The sequence below is a fragment of the Pogona vitticeps genome, chromosome 5 (assembly GCF_051106095.1).
Source record: "Pogona vitticeps strain Pit_001003342236 chromosome 5, PviZW2.1, whole genome shotgun sequence".
In the NCBI taxonomy this organism is placed as follows: domain Eukaryota; kingdom Metazoa; phylum Chordata; class Lepidosauria; order Squamata; family Agamidae; genus Pogona; species Pogona vitticeps.
Window position 1 is genome coordinate 74,884,931 of NC_135787.1, and position 27,517 is coordinate 74,912,447.

At 43.8% G+C, this 27,517-nt stretch overlaps 1 protein-coding gene across 1 annotated transcript in view; it reads right to left on the reverse strand.

The window, feature by feature from the left end:
- Positions 1 to 473: 473 nt before the first annotated feature.
- RHOH (ras homolog family member H) overlaps positions 474 to 27,517 on the reverse strand; it is a 28,410-nt gene continuing 1,366 nt past the window's right edge. Inside the window, exons 2-3 of the mRNA XM_020786238.3 lie at positions 3,073 to 3,126; positions 474 to 1,603 (exon numbers count right to left, since the gene is read on the reverse strand). Of these exons, the coding sequence (XP_020641897.3) occupies positions 848 to 1,426 (579 nt within the window). The 5' untranslated portion in view covers positions 1,427 to 1,603; positions 3,073 to 3,126 and the 3' untranslated portion in view covers positions 474 to 847. The remainder of the gene's footprint in view (positions 1,604 to 3,072; positions 3,127 to 27,517) is intronic.

The following is a 27,517-nucleotide window of genomic DNA, read 5'->3' on the forward strand; positions in this document are numbered from 1 at the left end:
TTGTTCTCTTGTATACCTACTTAAGAGCATGGAATGGGACACCACCCACCTCACCCTGATAGCTGTACAAGGATTTTATCGGAGTCATCCTCCATCTTAAATATATGAATATCTGCCTATTTTTTCACTTTAATAATTTGCTTTTGGAAACTGAACCATGTGGTTGACACTAAATCAAAGAATTAAAAATATAAACTATAATTTTAAACAAGGTAAAATTAACAGGTAATAGGTATTTACTTGTCACTTCGTTTTACCAGGAAAACCAGTGAGCTGTGATTGTTGTCAGTAACAGGATTCTCAATGCCCTCCTCAAACTACAGTCCCCATGATTCCATAGGGAAAGTCAATACTTGGAAAAATTACTTGTTAGATACCCCAGAATCCCATGTTAGTTGGAAGATTCTGGAAGTTATACTCCAAAAAAGTAATTTTTCCAAGCCCTGGGAGAAGTCACAGCAGTTACAACGATATAAAACTGATCTGATTATTTTATTTAGAACAAGTTCTATTGTTTCACTCAAAGCAAGTGAACTTCCATTGTTAAATAAATAGGTTCTTTAATAGATACACACTCACAAATAATAGCAAGATCACTGCTGTTCAGAAGTCTTCAGTTTGGGCTTTCCTTCGCTTTATGCAACTGGGAGTGACGTGGTACAAGAGCCATCTTTACAAGGGAAATGTTCCACTCAGACCTATTTGCAGGACCTATTTGCAACACACATGCTGCTATCACAGATGCAAAAATTATGTGATCCTGCTTTTCCTCTGCTGCGCTGAAGCCATTCTGCCTCAGGAAAAAAACTTCATTTGTGATGATAAATGAGAAGACCAACAATGGAGTTCAAAATACCTTGCACTCATTCACAGAAGAAAAAAAATTCCTCCTGGCTCGTTTCTTCGCGTGATTCACTGCAGTCCGGACCGCACACTCGAAGACTTGCTGGACTCCCCTGTTGGTCAGGGACGAGCATTCCACATAGCCCTTGGCTCGGATGTCCTTGGCAAGCCGCTTCCCATGTACTGGACTGATACAGCCAGTGCTATGAGGTCCCGTTTCTCTTAGGTCAATTTGGGTACCTACCACTAAAATTGGGATTCTGGGCAAGTGGGTCCTGATCTCTGTCACCCATTTGTTCCTCAAGCTGAGGAAGGAGTTGCGATTGGCCACTGAGTAGCACAATAAAACCACGTCTGCTTGCTCGTAAGAAAGGGGGCGGATGCCTCTGAAGGAATCACTGCCAGCAGTGTCCCAGAGGCCTAAACTGATCTGGACACCATCCAAGAAAACGTCCACCCCTGTGTTTTCATAAACAGTTGGCCGGTACGTGTCCGGAAATGTCTCTGAGGTGAAACGCAGCAGCAGTGCCGTTTTCCCAACAGCAGTGTCCCCCACCAAAACACATTTGACTGAGTCCAGCATTTCCTCAAAGCTTCTGTTTTCTAGAAGAGAATCTAGAAGTACAATTCCTCATGAGTCGCTGTTGTGTGGGTCATTCAGGAGGAATCCATCCAAGCTGGTTTCAGAGTTTCAGAGAAGGAATCAAGTGTTCTTTTTTCCCCCGTAGAATTCAATATTTGAACGGGTCACAGAATATGTCTACAAAAGTAATTTTTAGATCTGTCATTTTTGTTGTAAGTCAACATATCATTTATTAGGATTATTATTTCTCCCGCCTTCTTTTTTAAAGTACTTATGAGAGTACAGTTTCCCCCTCTGTCGCACATATTTTATAAGACCTTTTACAACAGGAGTTGGAAACATTTGGTTCTCCAGATGCTGTTGAACAGCAATGCTCATCAACTGGCATAGGCACTGGTGGGGAAGAAAATGGGCTGCAGCACTAAACACCTGGAGGGCCACATTTTCTCCTCCTGCCTTGGAACAATGTTTCTTAAAACAGCAGGAAACCTCCATCTAGAGGCAATACTAAAATCCTGGAGGGAGCACGATGAAAACTACAGCAACAGTCCAGCGGTCTCAACACAAAGGAGAAAACTACACTAAACTAGCACTACTCAAACAAGATCACTCACCACCAAAAGCTTGAATGATGGGTGACCGCTAATGACTACAGCAGTGTCTCTAGTTCAGGAGTGAGCGATGTGTGACTGCCAGACACTGTTAGACTGCAACTCCAATAATCAGCCTTCACCATTTGTTTCGAATGACTAGGGCTAAGGGGGTGTGGAGTGCCACATCATTTGAGCAGCTACCAATTTCCCATCCCTGAGCTATATTGACCCACTGTAGGTCTTCAGAATGTCAGATAAGAGTATTTTCCCTGCTCAGCCTTTGAGGTAATACGGAATTTCCCTTCCAGTGTTTCTTCCCACAGATAGAGCTACACTAGGAATGTTGACTAACATACATTCCCCCAATATGGCCATTTACTGCTAACTGTGAGCGACTTCTACTTTCTACCTCTATTTTAAACTCTCAGATAAAGGAGAAAAGTACAAGATGTGCAGAGTCAATTGTCCTCTTGTCATAAGAATATTAAGTACTTCCATGTATTTTACCAGAGACCTCTGAACAAGACTGTACTTAATGTAACAGAAAATTATTAGGCCCAATTTAATGTTTATATCTTTGTTTTCTAACCAGTTTCCCTACTGGTCTCTCCTTTACCATAGTCATTTTTAATATCAAAGGCTTAAATCCAATCTCTCACTAGAAGCCATCTATGTTGCTGAGACTTCCTCCCCTCCCCTGCAACCCTCTTCACCACCTGAAAAACTGGGAAGGGTGTAACAAGAACTTCGTGTTCTGTCAACAGAGCAATGCTGCTGCGCACAGGACATTGATTTTCAACCTGAGGCATGCATATCCTCAAATGTCATGCAAACACCTCTACCCACAAGAGAGCCAATAAAATTCAGAAGTATAAAGTTGCCGGGGAACATGGGGTTTTTGAATTATAGCTGGCCATGCTGCCTGGGGATTTCTGTGAATTCTGAGACTCAAAACATATCTTTTCCTCTTTCCTCTCTGTTTTCCTCTTGCCTTCAACAATAACAGCACTGTTCAATGGTCCCCTTTTGCTTTATAAAGTGGCAGAATCTTACCTAGTAGAATGCGATGGTTTGCAGGTGCTGTCATCTTCTCATGAAGAAATCAAGCTGGGAACAAGAAGTGGAACAATTCAGCCAACAGTCATTTTGTTTTCTCCAGATGCCTGATGAAGTACTGCTAAAAGAGCTTTTGGGACGGCTGATGCCCCTGACTGGGTCTGTTGTTTTGCCGCTAGCTGTTCCTCTGAATCAGGTAGTTAAAACAACAACAACAACAACCCTTACAGAGAGCTTCCTATCCACCCTGGTGACTTCCACTCTGATCGACCTGACAGTTCTTATAAGATAGCTGTTGCATCAGAAGATATTTCCTGGAAGGCAATACATGCAATACGAGGAGTTCAGAGTTAGAGACTGACTACACGGGCATTTAACTGTCTGTTTGCTGCAAGAATGGGCTGGTTCCCCAGTAAAGACAGCGACCAGGTGACATCTTTGCTGGAGTGAGCCCATCCACCTCCGCAGTGTTCCTAAATACACCTTTCTGGCCCTTGTCAGAGGCTTCTATTTTTTTTTATTTGTGTATGTGTGGGGGGGGGGGAAGTGTTCTGGTTTAGGTTGATTCCAGTGCATGTGATCCCTGGATTTGCCAATATTCTGAAGTGTTTTAATAAGCAAGCCACTGCAGTATATTGGCAAATTAAATACTTCCTTGGCTCCATGGAACTGTGTCGTTTCCAAAGGCAGCTTGAGGAGGCTGCCTTTCAAAAGCTGAACCCTCCTGCATGTCCATGCAGCTGCATCTGTGTCTGCCTGCCTGCCTGCCTTTGTGCGTACATGGGGGGGGGGAGGGCTTGTCTTGTCTTTTAAAAGGGTCACGTGGGGCAGCAGCGGAGACAAAAAGAGACCAGGGGGTGGGGGTTTTATTTGCTTTTCTCTTAAAAAATCAGTCAGGAAAAGCAAACAAAAAATTCCTACTCCTATCACCATTGCTGCTCTGCTTGCCTCTTTTAAATAGCCAAGCCAGGCCTCCCTCCCACGCCCACTCCAGCACACTCCAGAATGAGCATGTCTGAGAAAGTTTGACACATATATTCCAGGATGTCTGAAGAGTTCGTTCAACTAACATTTCTCTGAATTGATTACACTCATCGCCTGCTACAACTACATCAGCAACAGAAGGGCTCTCCTGCCACCAGATACTGTACTTAAAATAGAGGTATTCCTAAATTCCTTGTGTAAGTTTTTTTAAAATTAAGGATGATATTTTGCTGCATTCCATCATGGACAATGAGATCAGGACCTCCACCACACCTGAAGATGGCGGGCTAATTTAGGAAATACAAGGCTCATAGGTACTGTTCTGAAAGAAGGCAAAAGCTTGGGGGCTTAGGAGGGAAGGCTGCTACTGCTGAACCTTAGATGTTCTGGCTTAGGAAGTTGCCTCACTCTGGCTTATGAAAAGGGAGTTCTTAAGAGTGTGATAGTGATGAAGGTGAAGGACACTGAAGATATGAGTTTTCAGTGACTCCAAAAGTGTTTCTACATTACACAGTTATAGCAATTTGATACCGTTTTGACTGTGATGACTCTCCTGTAAAACCCATAGAGCAGTAGTTTGATGAGGTGTTTACCTTTCTCTGTTAGAGAGCCCTAGTGAACTCTGAATTATAATTCCCGTGAGTTTTTGGATAGAGGCACGACAGTTAAAGTTGTGTCAAATTGCTGTAACTGTGCAGTGTGGATACATTCAAAGTTTGTCTACCTTGAAAGCAGGATGTACAGAGATGGTGCTCTGACGGCGATTGGGAAGGGACATAGTTTGGGTGGACAGATTAGCATCTCAGTTCGCTCTTGTTCACTTTGACCTGTGAGGAGGTTCAAATGTCTGCATCGGACAGTTCATACACCAAACAGAAGAACAAAGGGAAATTCAGTCAAAATCTTAATGGTCCTCAGGTAGTGGTTGCATAACATATCACTGACAGGTGGAGGTCTACATGCTGGCAGTGAGTGGGGTTAAAGAAAGCAAGGCAGGAGACAAAGCCCTCCTGCACATGCATGGAGGCACTCTACTACCTACACACAGCTAACTGCTACCACTTGGCAGATCTGAGTTATCCATTGTAATTTCAGATTTTGGACTCAGTCTGTGGAGGTACTGATACCTCCTCTCAGGGTTGGCCCAAAATATGTTACTGTTTGAAGTACAGAAGTGGTTGGTGCCCTCCCTATGGCAAGGTGCACATTATCCAATGCCAGCCAAGTTATATTGGCACCTGTGGCAGAAAATCCCCGAAGCACCTCTCTCTGTCCTTGACAGTAAAAATGCAACAACGGCAACAATAAAGTGAATAAGCATTTTCTTCTCTTCCACACAGAACTTTAGTCTGTAGATGTTACTCAATATTTTTTTTCAAAGTAACATGTAATGCTTGAACAATCTGGTTTTCACTCGATTTTTGTTGTTCCATGCCGTCAAATCAGAACCAACTTACAGCAACCCTAATACAACTTCCAAATTAAGTGAGTTATTTAAAGAGTGGTTTTACCAATTCCACACACCCCAGTAAGTTTCTATGACTGAATGGGGATTCAAACTGAGGAGTCCTGAGCCCTAATCCATCACTCTGTCCACTAAACAACACTGGGCACCCTACCTGATTTTTAGCACTCATAAAATACAAAGAAAAAGACAAAGAATCCAGCAAATGAACCCACCAAGCAACTAAGTGTAATAAATAAACAGTCCATTTTTATTACACTTACGGTGTCTGGCATTACGACGTTAATTTGTAGAACGAAAACGTCATAATGCGAAAAGAAAAAACCCATTGAAACACATTAAAACCCGTTTAATGCATTCCAAACAGCTGTAAACTCACCGTCCAGTGAAGATCCTCCATAGGGCAGCCATTTTCGCTGCCTGTGCAGCGAGGAATCCATCTCAGAAAAGAGCGGGGGGCCAATTTATTTACCTGGCGGCCATTTTGAAACCGCCGATCAGCTGTTGGAAAATCGTCATTTTGCGAAGAATCGGTTCCCGAAGTAGGGAAACGATCATCGCAAAGCGAAATTCCCCCATAGGAAACATTGTTTTGCGATCACAAAAGCGATCACAAAAAGTTCATCGTAATGCGGTTTCATCGTTGAACGGGGCAATCATAAAGCGAGGCACCACTGTATTTCATGTATGTCCATAATTTTAAATTGTGCTACACGCTAACAAAATAAATAAGATAATGTTATTAGCAGTCATGGTGTTAATTTTAAAAAGTAGCACTACATTTAACCTTTTTACATACACTGTTAATTGTGACACATTATGTTCAATACCTGTCCCCATGGCACTAAAAATCTACTGCTTGGAGCATCTGCATCATTGCTTAACTCTAGATCTGGCCCATTTTGCCCTGGTATAATGACAGAGAAAGCATAGTCTCACTGTCTCAAAGTGCTTTGTGAGTTGGGCGTCACTTGATAATTTAACTACTAAAGATATGAAGTTGGTTGCTAAAATCACACATTTTATTTAAACATTTCAATTTTGTTTATCATTCAGATTCTGTTTTCTGAAAAATGACTAGTTCAACATTTAAGTCGCTTTGTATTAAACATTTACATCTCTGAAGCCCTGAAATTGTTGAAATGAAAATGGCTTCTGAATTTGACATTTCATTTCTACTCTTATAGAAATGAAACCCTGTTGAAGAAACAGACTGGGTGTTAAGCCACTGATTGTATCTGTTTGATACTACTTTAATTGCCATGACTAAGGATTCCTGAGATTCCTGGGATTCTCTTTTTCCTTCAAATTGTACTGTATAACATTAGACATAATATTAAATACAAAAAAGATGGATATTTTAAAAGCCAGATTCAAAACAATCAACAGATATTATTAAGCTGGGTTCAAATTTTTCTTTGTTTTTTGTTTTTGTTGTTGTTGTTTTTGTCATATTGTTCTATAGATAGTCTTTCTAAAATCATTGCTATGGTTTTTGTGATACATCCGTTCTCCAGAAATAATGAAATCTATAAAATGGTACCATGATTCAAAAAAAGTCATCTTAACATGAAACTACTGAATAAACATTACAGCGGTAGCTAAAGAGGATTTCAACATACATATAGACAAAGACCCTGTGAGAAACTACAGCTTTAAATTAACCCAGAAAAGACAAATGATAACAGAATTTTTGCTTGTACCAGTGAATAAAGAGAATCATATGCAGTCAGCATCACATTTATATGTGTGTTTTTGTTTGTTTGTTTGTTTGTTTTTGGCCTGTTGAACATCGTATCAAATCAAGATTAGCTTCCACATTTTTAGCCACCTGAGATGAAAGGATCCCCTGTCCTTTCAGCCTCTCCAGCATGGTGGCGATACAGCAGTGCTGTATTTTGATATTTTTATTGGGCTTAGATGCTACCTATGTATTATTTTGAGTGTTATTTCTGTGAATTTAATAAACATTATTGAAACTGAGGCTGTGCTACTTTGGACACATCATGAGAAGGCAGGATTCTCTGGAAGGAACAATAATGCTGGGAAAGGTGGAAAGCAGCAGGAAAAGAGGAAGACTAAATATGAGATGGGCTGACTCTCTAAAGGAAGTCACAGGCTTGGGTTTGCAAGAACTGAGCAGAGCAGTTACGGGCAGGACATTTTGGAGATTGCTCATTCATAGGGTTCCCATAAGTCAGAGGTAACTTGATGGCACATAACAACAACAAATTTGAATGGAGAGGAAAACCATATTGTTTTCTACAGTACCCCACAGTAGATTTTTTCCTAGATGTGTTTACCAAACAATTTTTACACCTTTTATATTCTCAAATTTTACAACCAGTATCCAAAAGTATAGTTTGGACATTTCTCTTCATGTTGTATTTGTGTGATTATTGCACTATCCACTACAACCACACTGGGTACTCTCATTTTTAATTAGATGTGTCATTTGTTTAATTTGGCATGCTTTGTGGTAGGGTTGGTATTCTGGAACTGCCAGCCTGCCCTTCAATTTTGATTTTGTTTGTGGAAATTTAGAAAATTGCGTTGTGACAGGATTTGTCGCCTGGTGAAAAATGTGGAATTTGCTGTATTTCAGAGGGGTACACTGTAAAAGAACGTTGTCAAAGATGCCTTACAATGGAACCACCGCACTTGGAGTTGTATCAGATTGATAGAACTAAAAGGTTAGCTGGCATCAGTTGTGGACCTTAGTTGCCATTGTCATGCTTCCATATAAAAAGTGAATGTGAGAAAAGGTCTCCATCAGGACTGGCCCTACCATGCATAAGCTAATTTGGGGTCCCACAAAAGGGCAGGAAATGGCTAGTTATTAAATTATTGTTGGGAGGAGAAAAGGCTTGAGGGATTTTCTCCCTTCTGCACTGACATAATGTGACTGGATTTGGATACCTTGCCCTTTACTTGAGTGGGTGCTACTCTGCCACAGGCAGCACATATCTTAGGCTCTGAAAAAGCAGACTGGTACAGGATAAGAGAGTCTTCCTACCTTTTGCAACTGTGAAGGCCACTCACAAAATTTATTCTGATTGATTTTGTCAACAGGGAACTTGCCTAGACTAAAAATGGATTCTGATGTGGCTATGGAGAACTGGATATGCAAAACATAGGCATTTGGGCATGAAATGTGCTCCTTGTAAGCAGTTCTGTAAAAGTGACTGAGAATATCTAATGAAGGATCTGTCTCTGAAAAGGGACACGGTTCTGCCTAAAACTCTTCTTCAACACCACATTTCAGATGAACTGATTTTTTTTCCCTGTCAGTTTTCTTCCCTGCCCAGCTTTCTCATATGCACATAGTAATTGGGAACATCATAGTGTGAATAATCCTAGCCTTAATCTTTAGTGACACATCCTCACACTTGGGGATCTTTTCTGGTTCCTTTCCAGCTGCCCTTGTGAGTCTCATTCTTCTTCTTAGGAGTCTGAGGGCAAGTTGAAAAAAATCCTGTTTTTGAATCGGATTTAGCTTGTCTGAAATCTGTTTTAAAAATTCTGACTGCACACTGTCCAGGGAAGCACTGATCTTTTTGCCGAGGAAGCGGGGTTTTTTGATTGGAAAGCACAGCACTTTATTCAGCTGTGAGATGGTCATTTATTTTAAATTGTAATACTGTGCTATCCCACTTGGAAAGAAATAAAAAAATAAAACAAATATTAAAAATAACATCACAAGTGGTAGTGGGAAGTGGCTGTGAGAGGCAGCCAGTGTGAGGGTGGGTGAGCAGGCACTACAAACTCATTGCATTTGAGGCTTTGTCCTGTGCCTGCCCACCCTCGTGCTGGCTGTCTCCCACAGCCACTTGCCTAGGATTGCCAGACATCTGGCAAAAGGAGGACATGTCCTCCTTTTTAGCCTAATGTCCTTCGTCCAGCAGGCAAAGATAAAAACTTTTAAAATGTCCAGCTTCAGGGCGTGTCACGCTCATGGGGGGGCATGTCGCCCATACAAGTGAGCCCCATGTGATGCCTCCCCCTGCCGCAACGAGAACTTGTGGCAAGCGCACGAACCAACCGTCATCAGAGATCACTGCTGCAACAATGATGTTGTGACATGCCCATTGTGAGTGTGACATGCCCACCGCGAGCATGACATGCCCCATGCCCCCCGTGCACAGAGCCTGCCCCTTATTATAAGGTAATAATTGTACAATTGGCTGTTTAAATAATGTTTTTTTGTATTTTGAAAAAAAAGCCTCCATTGAATTTATTTTTACTTTTTAACATGACTGTTTCTTAGTTGGTTCACTTAGAGACATTTATTGGCAGCTATTGTAATAAAATTGTATTGATTGCAGGTTTAATCCAGAACGATTCAAATGAAACATTCAATACATCTGACAGCAGGTGGTCATAGAAAGCCTTTCTAACATATGCAACCCTTCCATTCCAATGAATGAATGAATGTTTTAACCTATATGGGATCCTTGATTTCCAATTAATGGATGTTCAATTCTTATGTCATGCTAGAATGTACTCTGTATCCAAGAATGTATCCTGTACCAAACATATTTGTTAATCTTTATACCTATATACAAGAGTTACGTTTTGCTATTTTTCTGACTTTATGTATCAACCATATTACCTTGTAGAATGTATCCTGTATCAAACATGTTATATTGTTGCCTGTTAATCTTTAAGAGTTACGTTTTGCTATTCTTCTGACTTTACCCCAAAACTGATAAAATACACCCCTCTCTTGGACCTCAAACAGATCATCCTGACCTTTAGCTAACAAAAACAACAGCGAAGCCTTTGCCTTCGGGTCTTCACACCCTTCCGCAACAGCGATGGCAGAGCAATAGCTTTACATTTCAAAGGGACAAATACTCCTCTCTAATCCTGAATGGGAGAGATATCACAGACCACAAAAGGGAAACATTGAGAGTAATATTTTCTGATGGGAAAACAATTTAACCATTTCACTCTAGTGAGACGACATTTATGGAGATGAATGCACCCAGATGGCCGATCATACTATGCGTAGGAAGGAAGCCAAACATCTACATTTTTGACACCATTGAAACAATTAACATACTTGAAGGCCATGGGGCCAGACCTCAAAAGACACAAAGGATATAACATAAACACACTAAGAAAGATAAGGAAATGCAGATACATTTTCTGCAGACATCCTGGCTCTCCCTGCCCCTGGGTCAACTGGGCACGAGGGCATAGCATGGGCCTTGTAGTACAGCCAATTAGGAAGACCCCAGAACACTTTCAGCCAATAATTGGGAAGATCCAAAACTTTGAGGTCCAAGAGCCAATCAGGTCAACCTCCCCCGCTCAACCCCTTTATGATTCTTTCTGTTGAACCTTATAAATCGATATGTAATCTTTTACTCAGGGCTCTTCTCTGACTTTAAGAGATTGGGCCCTAGCTGTGTAATTCAATAAATTGGGTTAATAGACAGCTGGTCTCATGTATCTTAGTCTGTGATCTTCGCCGGATAATTAGAATCCAGATTTGGATGTTAACACGTGGTGCCGTGACTCGGATCTCTGGTGTAGCTTAGGCTTCCTCAACGGAAGACACAGACTACCTAGCCCTGGCCTTTTGGGCCTGCCACTCGCTCTCCACGGTGAGTACCAGGAAGGGTGCTCTTCATGAACAATAGGATACGGGATAATCCTGAAAGACGGTACTCCCGTGAGACCTGGGAAAGCAGTTGGAGGCTTCCCTTCACTATAAAGACGCCCCACTCTATGGTTGAGATTGGCATCTGTGATACCATAGGGTGAACGCAAGTGTACAGTGAACAGGACCTGAGTGTGATACGAATGAGAAGGATTGCATGAGCGCTCATCGGGGTGAAGCTCATCGGGGCTTGAGACTGACTGAATCCCAGGTGCTCAGATAGATAAGACTCGGCCGAGCACGAGGAAACTTGTTGGGCAAGAACCAGAAATGGGTCATTCTTGTGTCAGCAAGGCACCAGCAAATCGAGGGACGCCTCTACGCTGCGTGTTAAATAATTGGAGAGGACTTGTAGGCAAAAGATTGGGGCTTAAAAAGAGATGCATTATTAAATTATGCACCGAGATATGACCTTCCACGCTTCCGATAAATCCACCGTGGCCAGAGACCGGAAGCTTTTCGCCAGATGCCCTTAAGGCTGTGGTAAAATGGGCAGAGGAGGAGCTCCAGAAGGGCGAAAAGGACAATGTCCGATACGCTTCGTGCTTTCTAACCGTCGCTGCTAATCCTAGATTTTATGACGGAGCCTCAGATTTGATACCTATAGGGGCTCTCCGGAACCCTTATGGATCCGAGAATTATGTTGCTTCTCCTCCTTCTACAGACCTCCCTTTGCCACCACCTCCTCCCCCAGCGGAGGAACCAGCGTCCGAACGAGACGAGTGTTTCAAAGCGCTCTTGGCTGCCCTCCAAGAAATCAAAGCTGGTCGTGAAGAAGCTGCGAATCAGGTGATGTCTAAGACAGTCTTGGAGGAACCTGGTGAGTATGTCCCCCCTCCCATTTACCCCTCGGCCCCACCATTACCCGATGATGGGCAGGTAGGGGAAGCGCCCGGGGAAGGGGTCCAACAAAGGGGGGAGCCAGCTGCAGCAGCACCACCACCACCACCCGAACTACAGGCCTCGGGTGTCCAACCGCAGCCCTCAGTTTCCCGACAAAGGGGGGTGGAAGGACAATTTCTAATGCCCCAAGCCCCTTTAGGTCATCAGGCACCACAGATTCAGGTGATTGTTAATCAGCCCAAGGCTTCTCCAAGACAGGTCCGGACCAGAATGCCCCCAGAGGGACCCGACTCAAGCGACACCGAAAGGGAAGGGTCAGCTGGGTCCCCCCAGGGCTCACGCCATACTGCGCGCCAGCCAGACCCTACCTGCTCACCAGCCCTTACTAGGGCAAGAGCGGGAAAAGCAGATAGCAGCACACATAAGGCAGACGGAATTTTTCCCTTGAGGGAACAGATAGTTGTACAACCGGATGGCACTATACGTAGGGCTTGTGTTTATGTACCATTCTCCACGGCTGACCTTTTTAATTGGAAAAATAACTATCCTAAGTATTCAGAGGATCTGGAAAAGCTATCTGAATTAATCAGGGGTATTGTGTTATCACACAACCCCACCTGGGGAGATATGGTACATCTACTCAATGTTCTCTTAACTGAAGCCGAGAGGAAGTTGGTTTGGGAGGCGGCACGTAAATATGCCACAGAAAAGTGGAAAGATGATGCCAACCAAGCCTACTTATCCCCGGTGGAAGTAGTCCCTGAGACCCGCCCCGATTGGGACCAGGGACTAAGTGATGAACACATGGTGAGCCTCCGACGCTTCCGGGAGGCCATCGTGGCCGGACTAAAAAAGAGGTTTCCCAAACAAATTGCGAACCATAAAGTACATGAGGTCTTCCAAAAGAAAGACGAAAATCCGGCTGAATATCTAGAACGATTGGTTAAAGCCTTCTGGCAGTACACTGACCTGGACCCTGAAGGGGAAAATTCAAGCACTTTTCTCAATTCGATCTATATAAACAACGCCTACGAGGACATTAAACGGAAACTGAACAAAGTGGATGGGCACTTACCAGTTCCGATTCAGCAGCTAGTGGAAATTGCATTTAAAGTTTTTAATAGCCGGGCTGCAGAGGAAGCAAAGGAAGCGCAGAAGGAAGCTCGAAAGCTCCTCTTGGCTTCCACACCCGGGGGGGGCTTTCCCGCAGGGGGAACTTTGGTTACAGACCTCCTCGTAGAGGGATGCCAAATAGAGGCAGAGGCCACAGAGGGGGTGGAGGATATCCGAATCACGCCCCCCCCGGCTGGTCCCTTCCCGGGAGGCAATGAGTGCAGAATTTGCGGAGACCTGACTCATTGGGCGCGCTCTTGTCCTCAACATCCCCATAGGATGCAGTCAGCTTGCCACATCTGTCTAGATCCCACACACTGGGCAGACATGTGCCCTTACCGGAACTCACAACAACCTCAGGGGCCCCCAGCCCCGGGTCCCAATCGCCCACAGTATCCTCAGCAACCCCATTCAGGCGCGGCATATGCCCTGGAGGTGGAAGCAGGGCACCCATGATGGGACCCTGGGGTATTCCACCTCCCACCTCGAGACCCCATGGTGAATTTTATGGTGGGCAGTCAAACCATTCCCTTTCTGGTTGACACTGGAGCTACCCATTCAGTCCTCTCTACCCGGCCTTACGGGATGTTACCAGTGCCAGGCGGTCCATCCTGGAATGTTGTAGATCCTTCAGGAGGGGTTCAAAAGGTCCCCTTCCTTCCCCCCATGAAAGAACGGATGGGTAAATCCATCCTAGACCATGAATTTCTTTTCATCCAAAAATGTCCCGTCAGCCTCTTGGGATGAGACCTCCTCATGAAGCTGGGGGCAAAACTCGAATTTAGCCCAGAAGGCTGTAGACTAGCATTAGGGAACGCCGCTGCAGCTGCATTCATACTTACTCTTAAGGGTCCCAGAGCTGCTCCAGGAACTACAGATCCACTCCTGGAACAAGTAATAGGCCAAGTAGTCCCCTGGGTATGGGCTGATGGCACGCCAAGCAGGGCAAAGAGGGCAGACCCTATTGTGGTAGAACTAAAACCGAACAGGAGCCCAGTACGGATTCGGCAATATCCCCTCAAATTGGAAACAAAACTAGGACTCCAGAAGGTCCTTAAAACACTCTTAGAAGCAGGGCTCATTTCCCCATGCCATTCGGAATTCAACACTCCCATCATGGGGGTCCCCAAGAAAGAAGGGAAGTACCGCCTGGTGCAGGACCTAAGGGCAGTAAATGAGGTGACACGGGACATCTCTCCGGTGGTCCCTAACCCCTACACGTTGGTAATCCTAATCCCTGGATCTCATGCCTTTTTCACATGTCTCAACCTGAAGGATGCCTTTTTCACCATACCCCTTGACCCGGGCTCATCTCACATCTTTGCCTTCACATAGGAGGACCCCCCCAGGGACCCCAGGGATCCCCTCTGGCCAGTATGCATGGCAAGTCCTCCCCCAGGGGTTCAAAAATAGTCCAACTTTGTTTGGGGAAGCCCTTAGCAAAATCTTGAGGCTGTGGGTTCCCAAGGTGATCTGTCGGGTGATACAGTACGTGGATGATCTTCTGTTGTCTGCGGTAACTCAGAATGATTGCATTCAGGCTACCATTGATCTTCTCAACTTTCTGGGGTACGAAGGGTTTAAAGTATCACAGGACAAGGCTCAGGTAGCTAGGGAGGAGGTTAGCTACTTAGGTTTTTTGATTTCGAAAGGACATAGGAAGTTGACGGAGGATAGAGTAGGGACCATATGTGCAGTTCCCCTCCCAACCACCAAACGTGAATGGCGTACTTTCTTGGGCATGGCGGGATTCTGTAAAATTTGGATTCCGAATTTTTCAGTTTTGGCACGACCTCTTTTTGAAGCACTAAAGGGGGACAGTAGGAAGGTGGAGGTAACTCCAGTCATGAGGCAAGCATTTGAAAGTATAAAACAGAGGCTCCTCTCCGCTCCAGCCTTAGGGCTGCCGGATCCAGAGAAGCCATTTGAACTGTTTGTGCATGAGCGGCAAGGTATGGCACTGGGTGTCCTCACCCAACAGGTTGGCAGCTGGCGAAGGCCAGTTGCATATCTGTCGACATTACTGGACAATGTGACCAAAGGATGGCCGTCTTGTCTCCGAGCGGTAGCGGCAACTGTCCTCCTTGCAAAAGAGGCTCAGAAATTCTCTCTAGGCACCCTAGTTACCATACATGTCCCGCACGCGGTGACTACAGTTTTGGAGCAAAAGGGAGGCCTCTGGCTTTCAAACATGCGCATCAGTAAATATCAAGCGCAGCTCCTGGACAGCCCTGATTTACGGCTTGTCACCAGCTCATGCCTCAACCCCGCCACCTTACTCCCTTCCCCCTCCACAGATTGCACACCAGTCTTACATGACTGCATTCATACCATTGAAACAGAATACTCTAGTCGGAAAGATCTCTCGGATTCCCCCTTACCATTCTTCGTGGATGGGAGTAGCCTGGTTCGGGATGGCATACGCATGGCAGGATATGCGGTGGTGACTGAGTCCTCTGTTGTAGAGGCTCGTCCCCTTCCACCAGGCACCTTTGCCCAAAAGGCTGAATTAATCACTCTCACTAGAGCACTGGAATTGGCCACTAAACAAAAGGTAAATATTTTCACCGATTCCCGTTATGCTTTTGGAATTTTCCACGCGTTTGGGGGGCTCTGGAGAAATAGGGGATACAAAACTGCAGAGGGGGAGGACATTAAGCACTTGGCTGAGGTTCAGTCTTTGCTAGCAGCAGTCCAGTTGCCCTACAAAGTGGCTGTGGTGCATGTAAAGAGGCACGGGAGAGAGAGCGACGCTAGAATACGTGAAGGAAATAGACTGGCAGATGAAACTGCACGCCGGGTGGCAGAAGAGTCCCCAGTAATCTATCAGGCTCTTGCTGTACTTCCGGCTCCGGTAGTACGTCTACCGGAACCTCCCCAGTACTCAAAGAAGGAAAGGAGAGAGGTGTTGGAAAAGAAGGGAAAAGTAGGTGAAGATGGGTGGATGTACACAGAGGATGGGAAGATCATACTGCCAAAACAACTCACGAGACATTTCATGTGGGAACTCCACAGACGTACTCATGCTAGTCTCCAAGTTATGCTCGATAGTATCAGTCCCTGGGCGTCTGGGTACGGCCTTCATACAGTGGCCCAGGAAGTATCAGATGCCTGTGAGATTTGCTGTCGGAATAACGCCCATACGGGACTCCGACGAGGGCCCATGGGAACGCAGCCCAAAGGTCTCTGGCCAGGGGCAAAGTGGCAGGTGGATTTTACTGAAATGAAGCCGCATCGCGGATACAAGTATTGCCTTGTTTTTGTGGACACCCTTACAGGATGGCCTGAGGCTTTCCCCACTAGGACAGAACAAGCTAAGGAAGTCATTCGTGCCCTCCTATACGACATCATCCTGCGTCATGGGATCCCGTGGGAAGGGATCTCATCAGATAATGGGCCCCATTTCGTTGCAGACGTTGTCCAACAAGTGTCCACATATCTAGAAATAGACTGGAAACGGCACGCCGTTTATAGACCGCAGAGCAGCGGACAAGTCGAGCGCCTGAATCAAACTCTGAAATCCCATCTTAGAAAGATGATGCAGGAAACTGGACTGGGATGGGTTGACTCTCCCTAACGGTGACTCCCAATTGCCCAGGAAAGGGGGGGAGGATTTGCGTAACTATCTATTGGGCATGTCCCGACTCTTACAGGAGAGCCACAGCCAGCTGCTGGAGAAATACCTTGTGACGATCGATCAGCCCCTCCATCCTTTTTCGCCAGGAGACTGGGTCTATACGAAGTCTCTTTCCGAGTTGCCGTTAGCACCGAGGTGGAAGGGTCCGTTTCAGGTTTTGCTTACGACTCCATCGTGCGTAAACATTGAGGGCAACGCTGCTTGGATTCACTATACCCGCATCAAACCGGCCCCTCCACCTCAGGACTTTCTCCCTCCTCCTCCTGCCCCTCCTCCTGATCCCAGAGAACTCCGACGCCTCTCACGAGATCAGTGGGCGGTGAAAGGCATCAACGGTCTCCGTTTCCTGTTCCAGCGTCAGCCCTGGTTGCCTCCGGAAGAATAGACTTTATTAAACTACAAGAACAATTATGGGATCTCCATTGTTCTATCTGTTGTTTGTAGGGGCTTTCCTAAGGGGGGTTTCCTTTGAGGACAACACTATGGTTCGCTTACATCAGGAAGTTATCCGCCATGCAGCTTTACCAGATTGCTGGATTTGTTCTTTCTTCCCTTTTCATGGACGACTCGGACTACCATCCTGGCCGGTTCCTTTAGAGCTCTCCGATTGGTACAACCGATCCATTGATGCTATTGAGGTAGGCCCCTCTGATGTTCCCCCGTTCACACTCAACGGCCCCCAACGCCCTGCCCCTATATGCTTTAACAAAACCATTGTCACAACCACCCCTTTGGGTTTCTGTGTCCTCCTTTTGGTACCCATGTATCTGGCAAACCTACACTTGCCGCTACCACTGGTGGTGTTATTTTTAATATTTGTTTTATATTTTAAAATTTATTTCAAAGTGGAATCCATTACTTGAGAAACCCCACACAGTCAAACACACATGCCAGCACAAGGGGAGGCACAAGACAAAGCCTCAAATGCAATTATTTTAAGAAGTTTAAAAGTCATGTAGCCCCTTTTGACCAATATACAATACAGCTTAAAATGGATTTAAATTGTCCCAAGAGGATGCACACGAAATCCAAAATGGTGTGACTACCACATAGCTTTAAACTGAAAACCTTGATTAACACCTGATTTATTGCAGTAGAGTAACTGCCTCTGAGGTAGATGTCTGCTTCTATCTACAGTATTAAGCTACCAAGCTAAAACTGTGCACTTATATCCAGATACAGCTCAGAAAAGGGAGTAAAGTAGGCCTTCCAAACATTTGGAACAACAGTCCTGATCATGTTTTACTATTGGTCCATGTTGGCTGAGGCTTCAGGGTGTTGACATTTGGAGGGCTAAAAGTTCCCTATCTCAGCAATCAAGAAGTGACAGACCTGAAAATTACAGAAATACTATCATGGACAACTTTTGCAGTAGACTCTTACATGTGTTTTAATAAATATAATGTTGTGCCATTAAATTGATTTTGACATGGTGATCCTTCCCAGGGTTTTCTGGTTATAAAGTGCTGGGAGTGGTTTATCAGCCCTTCCTTCAGTTGGTGCTCTAGGATATTGCTCAAAGCTTCACAGGTTGGTTGTATTCTCAGGAGACACAGTGGAAACCAGACTACTGTCTCTGTAAGCAGATATTCTAGAACAGTGGTTCTTAACCTGGACAATATCACCCCCCAGGGGGCGATTTCATTTTTCAGGGGGGCGATGGAATGAAAAGGGGCAATGTGGGGGCAAAGGAACAGAAGGGGGTGATATGCGGGCGATGGAGCAAGCCAAACCTGAGAAGGTGGCTGCAGCCGTGGTGCTGGCAGCAGATCCAGCAGGCGGATCCAGAGCAGTTGGTGCTGGCAGCGGATGTGGTGCCACCGCTGCGCCACTGTGGGCAGGGGGGCGATGATAACTTCCTCAATGGCTCAAGGGAGCATTTCTTTCAAAAAGGTTAAGAACCACCACTCTAGAACACTGAGCTGGTCAACTTTTGTAGCATAATCTTAAGCATAATTTACTCGGAGGTAATTCAACAGGCTGCAGTTCTACACACAAACACATAGGAATTAACTAAACCCCTTTGATACCCATTGTAGTGTAGTGAATAGGGTGACAGAGTAGGACTCAGGAGACCTTGGTTGGAATCTTTACTTAGCCATGGAAACTTGGGTGGGAAGTATGGAACTAGTAACACCACCCCTTAAATAGCTAACATACCTTGAAAAGTATGTGAAAACCACTCCTTAAATATATCACATTCCTTGAAAACTCTATTAGAGGTGCTGTAAGGTGGTTCCAACTTGACAGCACATACACACACATAAGCTTCACTGAACAACGTGACATTTCCATAAAGAGCTGAATTACTTTTCTCAAGTTCCTTATATCCCAGTACTTCTTAGGATTCCTTCTTGGTTTGATTTTTAAATTATTTCTTGGCTCTGAGTCTTCAGTGAGTAGAGCTATCAATCAGTAAAGAAGCTTAGGGCAACAACTCTCATATCTGATGATCAAAGAAGTAAATGGCAAATAGGTCGTTGATGACCCAAATGGCAGACAATAGATAAACTGATGGATGAAAATTGTTCCTTTGATGTTTTTTAATGGGAGCTGGGATTGTCAGGCACGACTAAATGACTAGACGACTAAATGACTTAGATGACGACGGGATTGTTCAAGAAAACCTGGATGCTGGGCAATGATGATTTATCTTCAGAATGACAATAGATACAAAGAACAGGATAATCACCTGTAAAATTGGTTACTTTTTCAGTTGTAAAGAAGGTATAGGAAATTTATATTTCAAAAGAATGTGGCAACTGGGAACAGAGTTAATTTATTGGCATCTTCAAAGTAAATAAGCTTTTAAGAAAGCAAATGTAGAGGAATTGGCATTTACATGTGTGCAATCCAAGCCTGCATTACAATTAAAGGTAAAGTTTGCTAGATACTTTAAAAGAATATTTTGAGAAGCTTTTGAAATACTTTTTTCCTTTTAATCTATTATGTTTTCAGCAAAAACATAATGAAAAGTGATAAAAACTAATTAGTGTGTGGTTTAGTTGTGTTTTTTTGTAACTTCTTATGTTTTTAATTCTATTTTTTCAGTATTGTGAACCATCTTAGGTCCCCTTATCAGGAGAAAAGTGGCCTATAAATCAGACAGACAGACAGACAGACAAATGGTACTATAGTTAGTAATGTTAACTTATTAATTAATTTTCAAACTTTTAAACAAAAGAACAGATAAGCACAGGAATGGCTTTTAAAAAGTAATGCTTGCAGTACTCTGTCTCTCTTCCTTCTCCCCAAGGGGCAAGTCAATCCAAAGTTCTTGGAGAACAACATTACTATGTCTTGTGATGTTGAAACCATCTGTGCTGAAATTATATCAGATTTAAAATACGATATTCAAATAACTTTGCAAATATCATGCACTGCCAGAAAGAAAAATAAGTCGCCAATGTTTCTTTCATTAGTAAAGTGTGGAGAGGGTGTGCTCTACATCTCCTTTTCTCCAACCACAGTGGGTGCCGTTCTGTTCCTTCAGCACTGTTTGGAGACTGTACTGCAATGGATGCAGGAAAATAGGCAGAGTTTGAACCCAAACAAGACGGAGGTCCTGAGGGTGGGTGGACCCACCATCGGCAGTTGGGGAAACTCCCTCTCTTTTGGGGGAGGGGGACTCTCACTGCGAAGAATGAGGTTGGCAGCTTGGGGATACATCTGGACCCAGCGCTCACCATGGAAACTCAGGTGGCATCAGTGGTCCATTCTGCCTATTTCCATACAGTGGTGCCCCGCATAGCGACGATAATCCGTTCCGAAAAAATCATCGCTGTATGGAATCGTTGTTATGCGGGTCAAAAAACCCCATAGGAATGCATTAAAACACGTTTAATGCGTTCCTATGGGGAAAAAACTCACCTTTAAGCGAAAATTCTCCATCCAGTCGCCATTTTCGGTGCCTCTAAAGAGAGGCAAGACAGCGGGCGGCCATTTTGGAGCCGTCAATCAGCTGTTCGGCGCTCCCTCTCTCTCTCCACCCCTTGCAGGTCCAGCCTGGGCAGGGAGACTGATGCCAGAGTCTCCCTGCCCAGGCTGGAGTTGCGAGGGGGGGGGAGAGAGAGCATGCGCACGTGCGCCGAAGTCGGCAGGGGGTTTTTGAAGCTGGCTTCCCCGCAATCTCTGCAAACCACCTCCCATCAGCTGTGCTTCGGGGCTCTCTTTTGGTGGGGCCTTTGGGATGATCGTGGGGAAGCACTTCCTCACGATCATCGCAAAGCGATTTCCCCCCATTTAAAACATTGCAATGCGATCGCTTTTGCGATCGCAAATACTCCACCACTATGCGGATTCATCGTTAAACGGGGCGCTCGTTAAGCGAGGCACCACTGTATTTGAAGGATTGCCCAGCTGCATCTCTATCTTGATGTTGGGGCACTCACTACTCTGGTGCATGCACTTGTAATCTCGAGATTAGACCACTGTAATGTGCTCTGCGTGGGGCTACCTTTGAGATTGATGCGGAAGCTTCAGATGGTGCAGAATGCGGTGGCCAGACTTCTCAGCAGGGTAAGAAAACATCAACATATCACTCCTACTCTGGCCGCCTTGCATTGGCTGCCTGTTCGCTTCCACATTAATTTCAAAGTTTTAATGATTACATACAAAGCCCTAAACGGTTTAGTAGGACCTCGATACTTGGTAGAACGCCTCCTCCCACCTATATCTACTCGTATCACCCAATCTAGCCAGGAGGGGAAACTGAGGAGCCTAATGCCGAGGGAGGTCCGGAAAGAAAAATCAAGAAACTGGGCCTTCTTGGCAGTGGCTCCTCATCTGCGGAACAACCTCCCCTTTGAGATCCATTTGGCCTCTTCGCTGGGCAGTTTCAAAAGCCAACTGAAGGCCTGGCTATTCAGACAGGCTTTCCCTCCGGGCACCACATAGTATCTTTTGCTTTCCATCTTGAATAATTGTTAATTCTCTGTAAATGGTGGTATAACTATTTTATATGTTAATTGTTTTTATATTCTCTGTTGTGAGCTGCCCAGAGTAGACCGTGCCTAAATGGGCGGCATATAAGTCCAATACATAAATAAATAAATACATAAAACAGTTTAATATTTGTCATATACTTACTAAGGCTGCCATTAGTCAGAAATAGCTTGATGGTATATGTCACATAAATCGAATAGTCTGTGGCCTTCGACATTTCTCTCCCTGAGCTACCTTCCTACAAGGCTTCATCCCCTCCCAATAACTTCCATGTTGTTATGTGTGTACAGACATTCAACTCTGTTCTTTTGCGAAATCTTGAAATTAGGGTGGAAACATCTAAATGCAGCACTTATATCCTATTAATTTCAAGTCCATACATGGATGAATATCACCATCATCATCCTCTTAGGAGCTGTCATTTTTCTGGAGCTGGACCAAAAGAGTTACTGTAAAGGAGATTACATCTAGTGAAGTGACCCTTTCCAGTGTGGTCCAATGCAATCCTATATTGCCGTCCAAGTGTATCCTTTTGTTTCATTTTCTATTTAACAAAGTGTGGAAACTATATGTAATGGATCCTTGTCCTGATATTGCTCTGGCTTCTACTATCTACAGCAGGGCTAAGAACATGTGACCCTTTAGATGGTGCACTACAATTCCCACTAGCATGACCAGTTGTCAGGAATTATAGAAGGTAAAGGTAAAGATTAAGGTTCCCCTTGACAATTTTTGTCCAGTCGTGTTCGACTCTAGGGGGTGGTGCTCATCCCCGTTTCCAAGCCATAGAGCCAGCGTTTGTCCGAAGACAATCTTCCGTGGTCACATGGCCAGTGCGACTTAGACACGGAACGCTGTTACCTTCCCACCAATGTGGTCCCTATTTATCTACTTGCATTTACATGCTTTCGAACCGCTAGGTTGGCGGCAGCTGGGACAAGCGACGGGAGCTCACTCCGTCGCGTGGATTCGATCTTACGACTGCTTGGTCTTCTGACCCTGCAGCACAGGCTTCTGCGGTTTAGCCCGCAGCGCCACCACGTAGTAGTCTAAAAACTTGTGAAGGGCCTCAGGGTTTGTACCCATAGTCATCAGGATAAAGACAGAATTATCCCTCAGGATTTCAGAATGTTGATTTATTCGCTGTATTTTTAAAAATTGGCCATTACCGCAAGCTCTGTCTGTAGTATACAAACACATTTTCATAACATAACATACAGTATAACATAAAAATAGATAATAAACATCAAATACTGCAGGAAAAAAATAAAGTAAATCTAATACTAGATAAAATAATGCAAAGATTTAAAGGCATGGGAGCCATTCCTAAATTGCCTTGGAAATAAAAGGGTCTTCCCGGTGCTAGTGAGACTACACTGAGAGAGCCAGGTGAGTTTATCTGAGCAGGGAGTTTCATAGGTGTGGTGCTACTTATTGCACTTTTGTGCCACTTTTCTCCTGGCAGTGGTACTCAAAACAGCTCACACAAATCATTACACAAATAATTTAAAAGAACATACAAAAAGCCAATTTAAATGGTTAAACAAGGTAGTATTAAAAACATTGCATATAAACAAATTAAAAGCATTAAAAACATACTTAAAAGGGTATGTTGGCAGGGTATTTTGGTAGCTACATATGTTAAAATTAGATATTAAACACTAAATGCTTGTTGGAATAAAAATACAGTATTTTTAATTGCCACCAAAAAGAGAGGAGAGAGGGGGCTAACCTATCCTCATAGGAGAAGGAATTCCACAACCTGGCAGCAACCGCTGAAAAGGCCAGCTCTCAGGTCCTGGTCAAACATATCTGTAAAGGTGACAGGGCTGAGAGAAGGACCTCCTTGGATGACCTTAAGACCTGAGTTATACAGTATGGGGAGATATGATCCATGTGATAGCCAAGACCCATCTATATAGGGCTTTATGGGTCATAACCAACACTTTGAATCGGCCTGGGAAATGGACCAGTACCTAGTCCCTATCTTCAAAAGGGCAAAAAGAGGGACCTGAGAACTATAGACCAGTCAGCCTGATATCAATCTCAAAGAAAATTCTGGAGCAGATTACAAAATGGCCACTCTGCAGGCATCTTGAAAACAATGCAGTAATAAATAGAAGCCAACATGGATTTGTCAAGAACAAATCCTGCAAGATTAATTTTATCTCATTTTTTGATTGGGGAACATTCCCTGGTAGACAGTGGAAGTGCTGTAAATTTAATATAACTTGACTTCAGCAAAACCTTTGACAAAGTGCCCCACTCTATTCTGATTGGCAAGTTGGTTCACTAGCTTGATGACTATCAAGTGGATACACAGTTGGTTAAAGACATACTCAGAGAGTACTTATCGATGGCTTCTTCTCAGACTGGAAGGAGGTAACAAGTGGGGTGTCACAGGGCTCTGTCCTGGGCCCAGTGCTCTTCAACATTTTTATTGATGATTTGGATAAGGGAATGGAGGGAATATTTATCAGATTTGCAGATGACACAAAATGGGGTAGAATAGCTAATATCCTAGAAGATACTGTAGGAGCAAAATTTGAGAAAATTTTGACAGGCTTGAGCACTGGGCATAGTTGGTTCACTAGCTTTAACTGAGCAAATGTACTCCGGGCCACTGCCAACACCTGAGATTCCTGACTCAGAGATAAGTCAAGGAGTACTCCCAAACTGTAAATCTGGTCTTTCAAGCGGAGGGTAACCCCATCCAACACAATTTAGTCTGCCTTCTGATTGACCAGGAGCACCTCTGTCTTGTCTGGATTAATTTTCAATCTGCTTGCCCTCATCCAGTCCATTATCGATGCCAGACAAGGAGCAGCTTCCTAGGAATTAGGTGGAAAGGAGAGATAGAGCTGGATGTCATCCACATACTTGTGGCACCAGCTCCAAAACTCTGGACAACTTCTCCTAGCAGCTTCATGTAAATATTAAATAGTATGGGGGGGGCAAAACAGAATCCAGCAGGACACCCCAGGGTAAAGATCAAGGCATTGAAGTGGAGTCCTCCTGTTATAGTTGTTAATACTAAGCCTGGGATTCAACCCTTTGTGCTCATACTCATGCATTATCTAACTGGAAGCTGTGCACAAATAAACAACTGGTATCTCTTAAAGAGGATGAAAAGCATATGTTTAAACATCACCAATAAAAGTAAACTACATTGTAATATTATGGCTGAATATGCTGCAGGCTAGCAGTACACAAATGGATTCAAGTTATTGCTGGTTAATGTTTTGTGACATTTGAAACATCAGTGAGATTATGATTAAAAATAATAAGAGCATGTATAGCTTACACAATGTTTTATGAACTACAGTATTTTAATATGCAATTAAAATAATCACAATTTTCATTCAGTCTTTGTCTTCTTTTTTTTTTAATCATGGAGGGTTGGTGAAGTGCTGGGTAATTGGAGGATGGCTAACATGTTTGTTCGTCTTCCCCATCCCCAGCTCCTTGGGTCATCTGGGCTACTGGTGGTTTTCCTTTCCTCCTAACTATAAACAGGTCCAAATGCTTAAAGAGTCAATACTTTTTTTTCAATAGGAAAGTGTACTGCTGTTGGATATATTATAACCCTAAAGGTCTGTAATCTACAATCCAGTAAACTGCCATTATGCTGATAGTGAATTTTGTTTTGGCTCACTATTTTTGCAGCATCTGTACTAATATAGTCTTGTAACAACAAAGGTTTAAAAACCCAGGATCTTGGAAAAGCTGAAGACTGCAATACCGAGATGTTGGAACAAAAAGAAGAGCGAACTATTGGACATGCGTATGTCATATCTGTATATCCAACTTGTAACCAAAATATAATTCAGCTGACATGAATGTTTACAATTCATTGACCTTCCTCAGTTTGAGAGCTGGCCAATTGTTTTGAATGTCTGTACTAAATGATTTCCAAGCCACACTTCTAAATGTACTTTCATTTTCAAGGCAAGCTTTTCTGCACCTCCTTAATTATATTTTAACCTTATACATACAAAATTTCAAATAATGGCAGTGTCAGAGAGCTGTAGTAATTCCTGCCATTAAAAACAGATTTTAGGCTTTGTGTCTTTTATGTGTGACATTTAATTTGATGGGTGCTAGTAACATTGTGCAGGAGGCAGCAACAAAAACCATTCCAAAGAAAAAGAAATGCAAGACAGCAAAGTGGCTGTCCAACGAGGCCTTACAAATAGCAAAGAGGAGAAGGGAAAGAAAATGCAGGGGAGATAGGGAAAGTTACAAAAAATGGAATGCAGACCCAAAGAATAGCAAGGAGAGACAAGAGGGCTTTCTTAAATTAACAGTGCAAAGATATAGAGGAAAATAATAGACAGGGAAAAACCAGAGATATATTCAAGAAAATTGGAGATATGAAAGGAACATGTTGTGCAAAGATGGACATGATAAAGAACAAAAATGGTAGGGACCTAACAGAAGCAGAAGACATCAAGAAGAGGTGGCAAGAATACACAGAGGAATTATACCAGAAAGATTTGGATGTCCTGGACAAATAGATAGTGTGGTTGCTGACCTTGAACCAGGCATCCTGGGGAGTGAAGTCAAGTGGGCCTTAGAAAGCATGGCTAACAACGAGGCCAGTGGAGGTGATGGCATTCCAGTCGAACTATTTAAAATCTTAAAAGATGATGCTCTTAAGGTGCTACACTCAATATGATGCTGTTAAGGTGCTACACTCAATATGCCAGCAAGTTTGAAAAACTCAGCAGTAGCCAGAGGATTGGAAAAGATCAGCTTACATCACAATCCCAAAGGAGGGCAGTACCAAAGAATGCTCCAACTACTGTACAATTGCACTCACATCACACGCTAGCAAGGTTATGCTCAAAATCCTCCAAGGCATGCTTCAGCAGTATGTGGACCAAGAACTCCCAGAAATACAAGCTGGATTTCAAAGGGGCAGAGGAACTGGAGACCAAACAGCTAACACACACTGGATTATGAGAAAGCCAGAGAGTTCAAAGAAAAACATCTACCTCTGCTTCATTGACCACACAAAAGCCTTTGACTGTGTGGACCACAGCAAACTATGGCAAGTTCTTAAAGAAATGGGAGTGCCTGATCACCTTATCTGTCTCCTGAGAAATCTATATGTGGGACAGGAAGCAACAGTTAGAACTGGATATGGAAACACTGATTGGTTCAAAATTGGGAAAGGAGTACGACAAGGCTGTATATTGTCTCCCTGCTTGTTTAACTTATATGCAGAATACATCATGCGAAAGGCTGGACTGGAGGAATCCCAAGACGGAATTAAGATTGCCAGAAGAAATATTAACAATCTCAGATATGCAGATGATACCACTCTGACGGCAGAAAGTGAGGAGGAATTAAAGAACTTCATAATGAGGGTGAAAGAGGAGAAAACAAAAATAGTCTGAAGCTGAACATCAAAAAAACTAAGATCATGGCCACTGGTCCCATCACCTCCTGGCAAATAGAAGGGGAAGATATCAAGGTGGTGACAGATTTTACTTTCTTGGTCTCCCTGATTGCTGCAGATGGTGACAGCAGCCACAAAATTAAAAGACACCTGCTTCTTGGGAGGAAAGTGATGACAAACCTAGACAGCATCTTAAAAAGCAGAGCCATCACCTTGCTGACAAAGGTCCGCATAGTCATAGCTATGGTTTTTCCAGTGGCAATGTATGGAAGTGAGAGCTGGACCATAATGAAGGCTGACCACTGAAGAATTGATGCTTTTCAATTGTGGTGCTGGAGGAGACTCTTGAGAGTCCCCTGGACTGCAAAGAGAACATGCCTATCA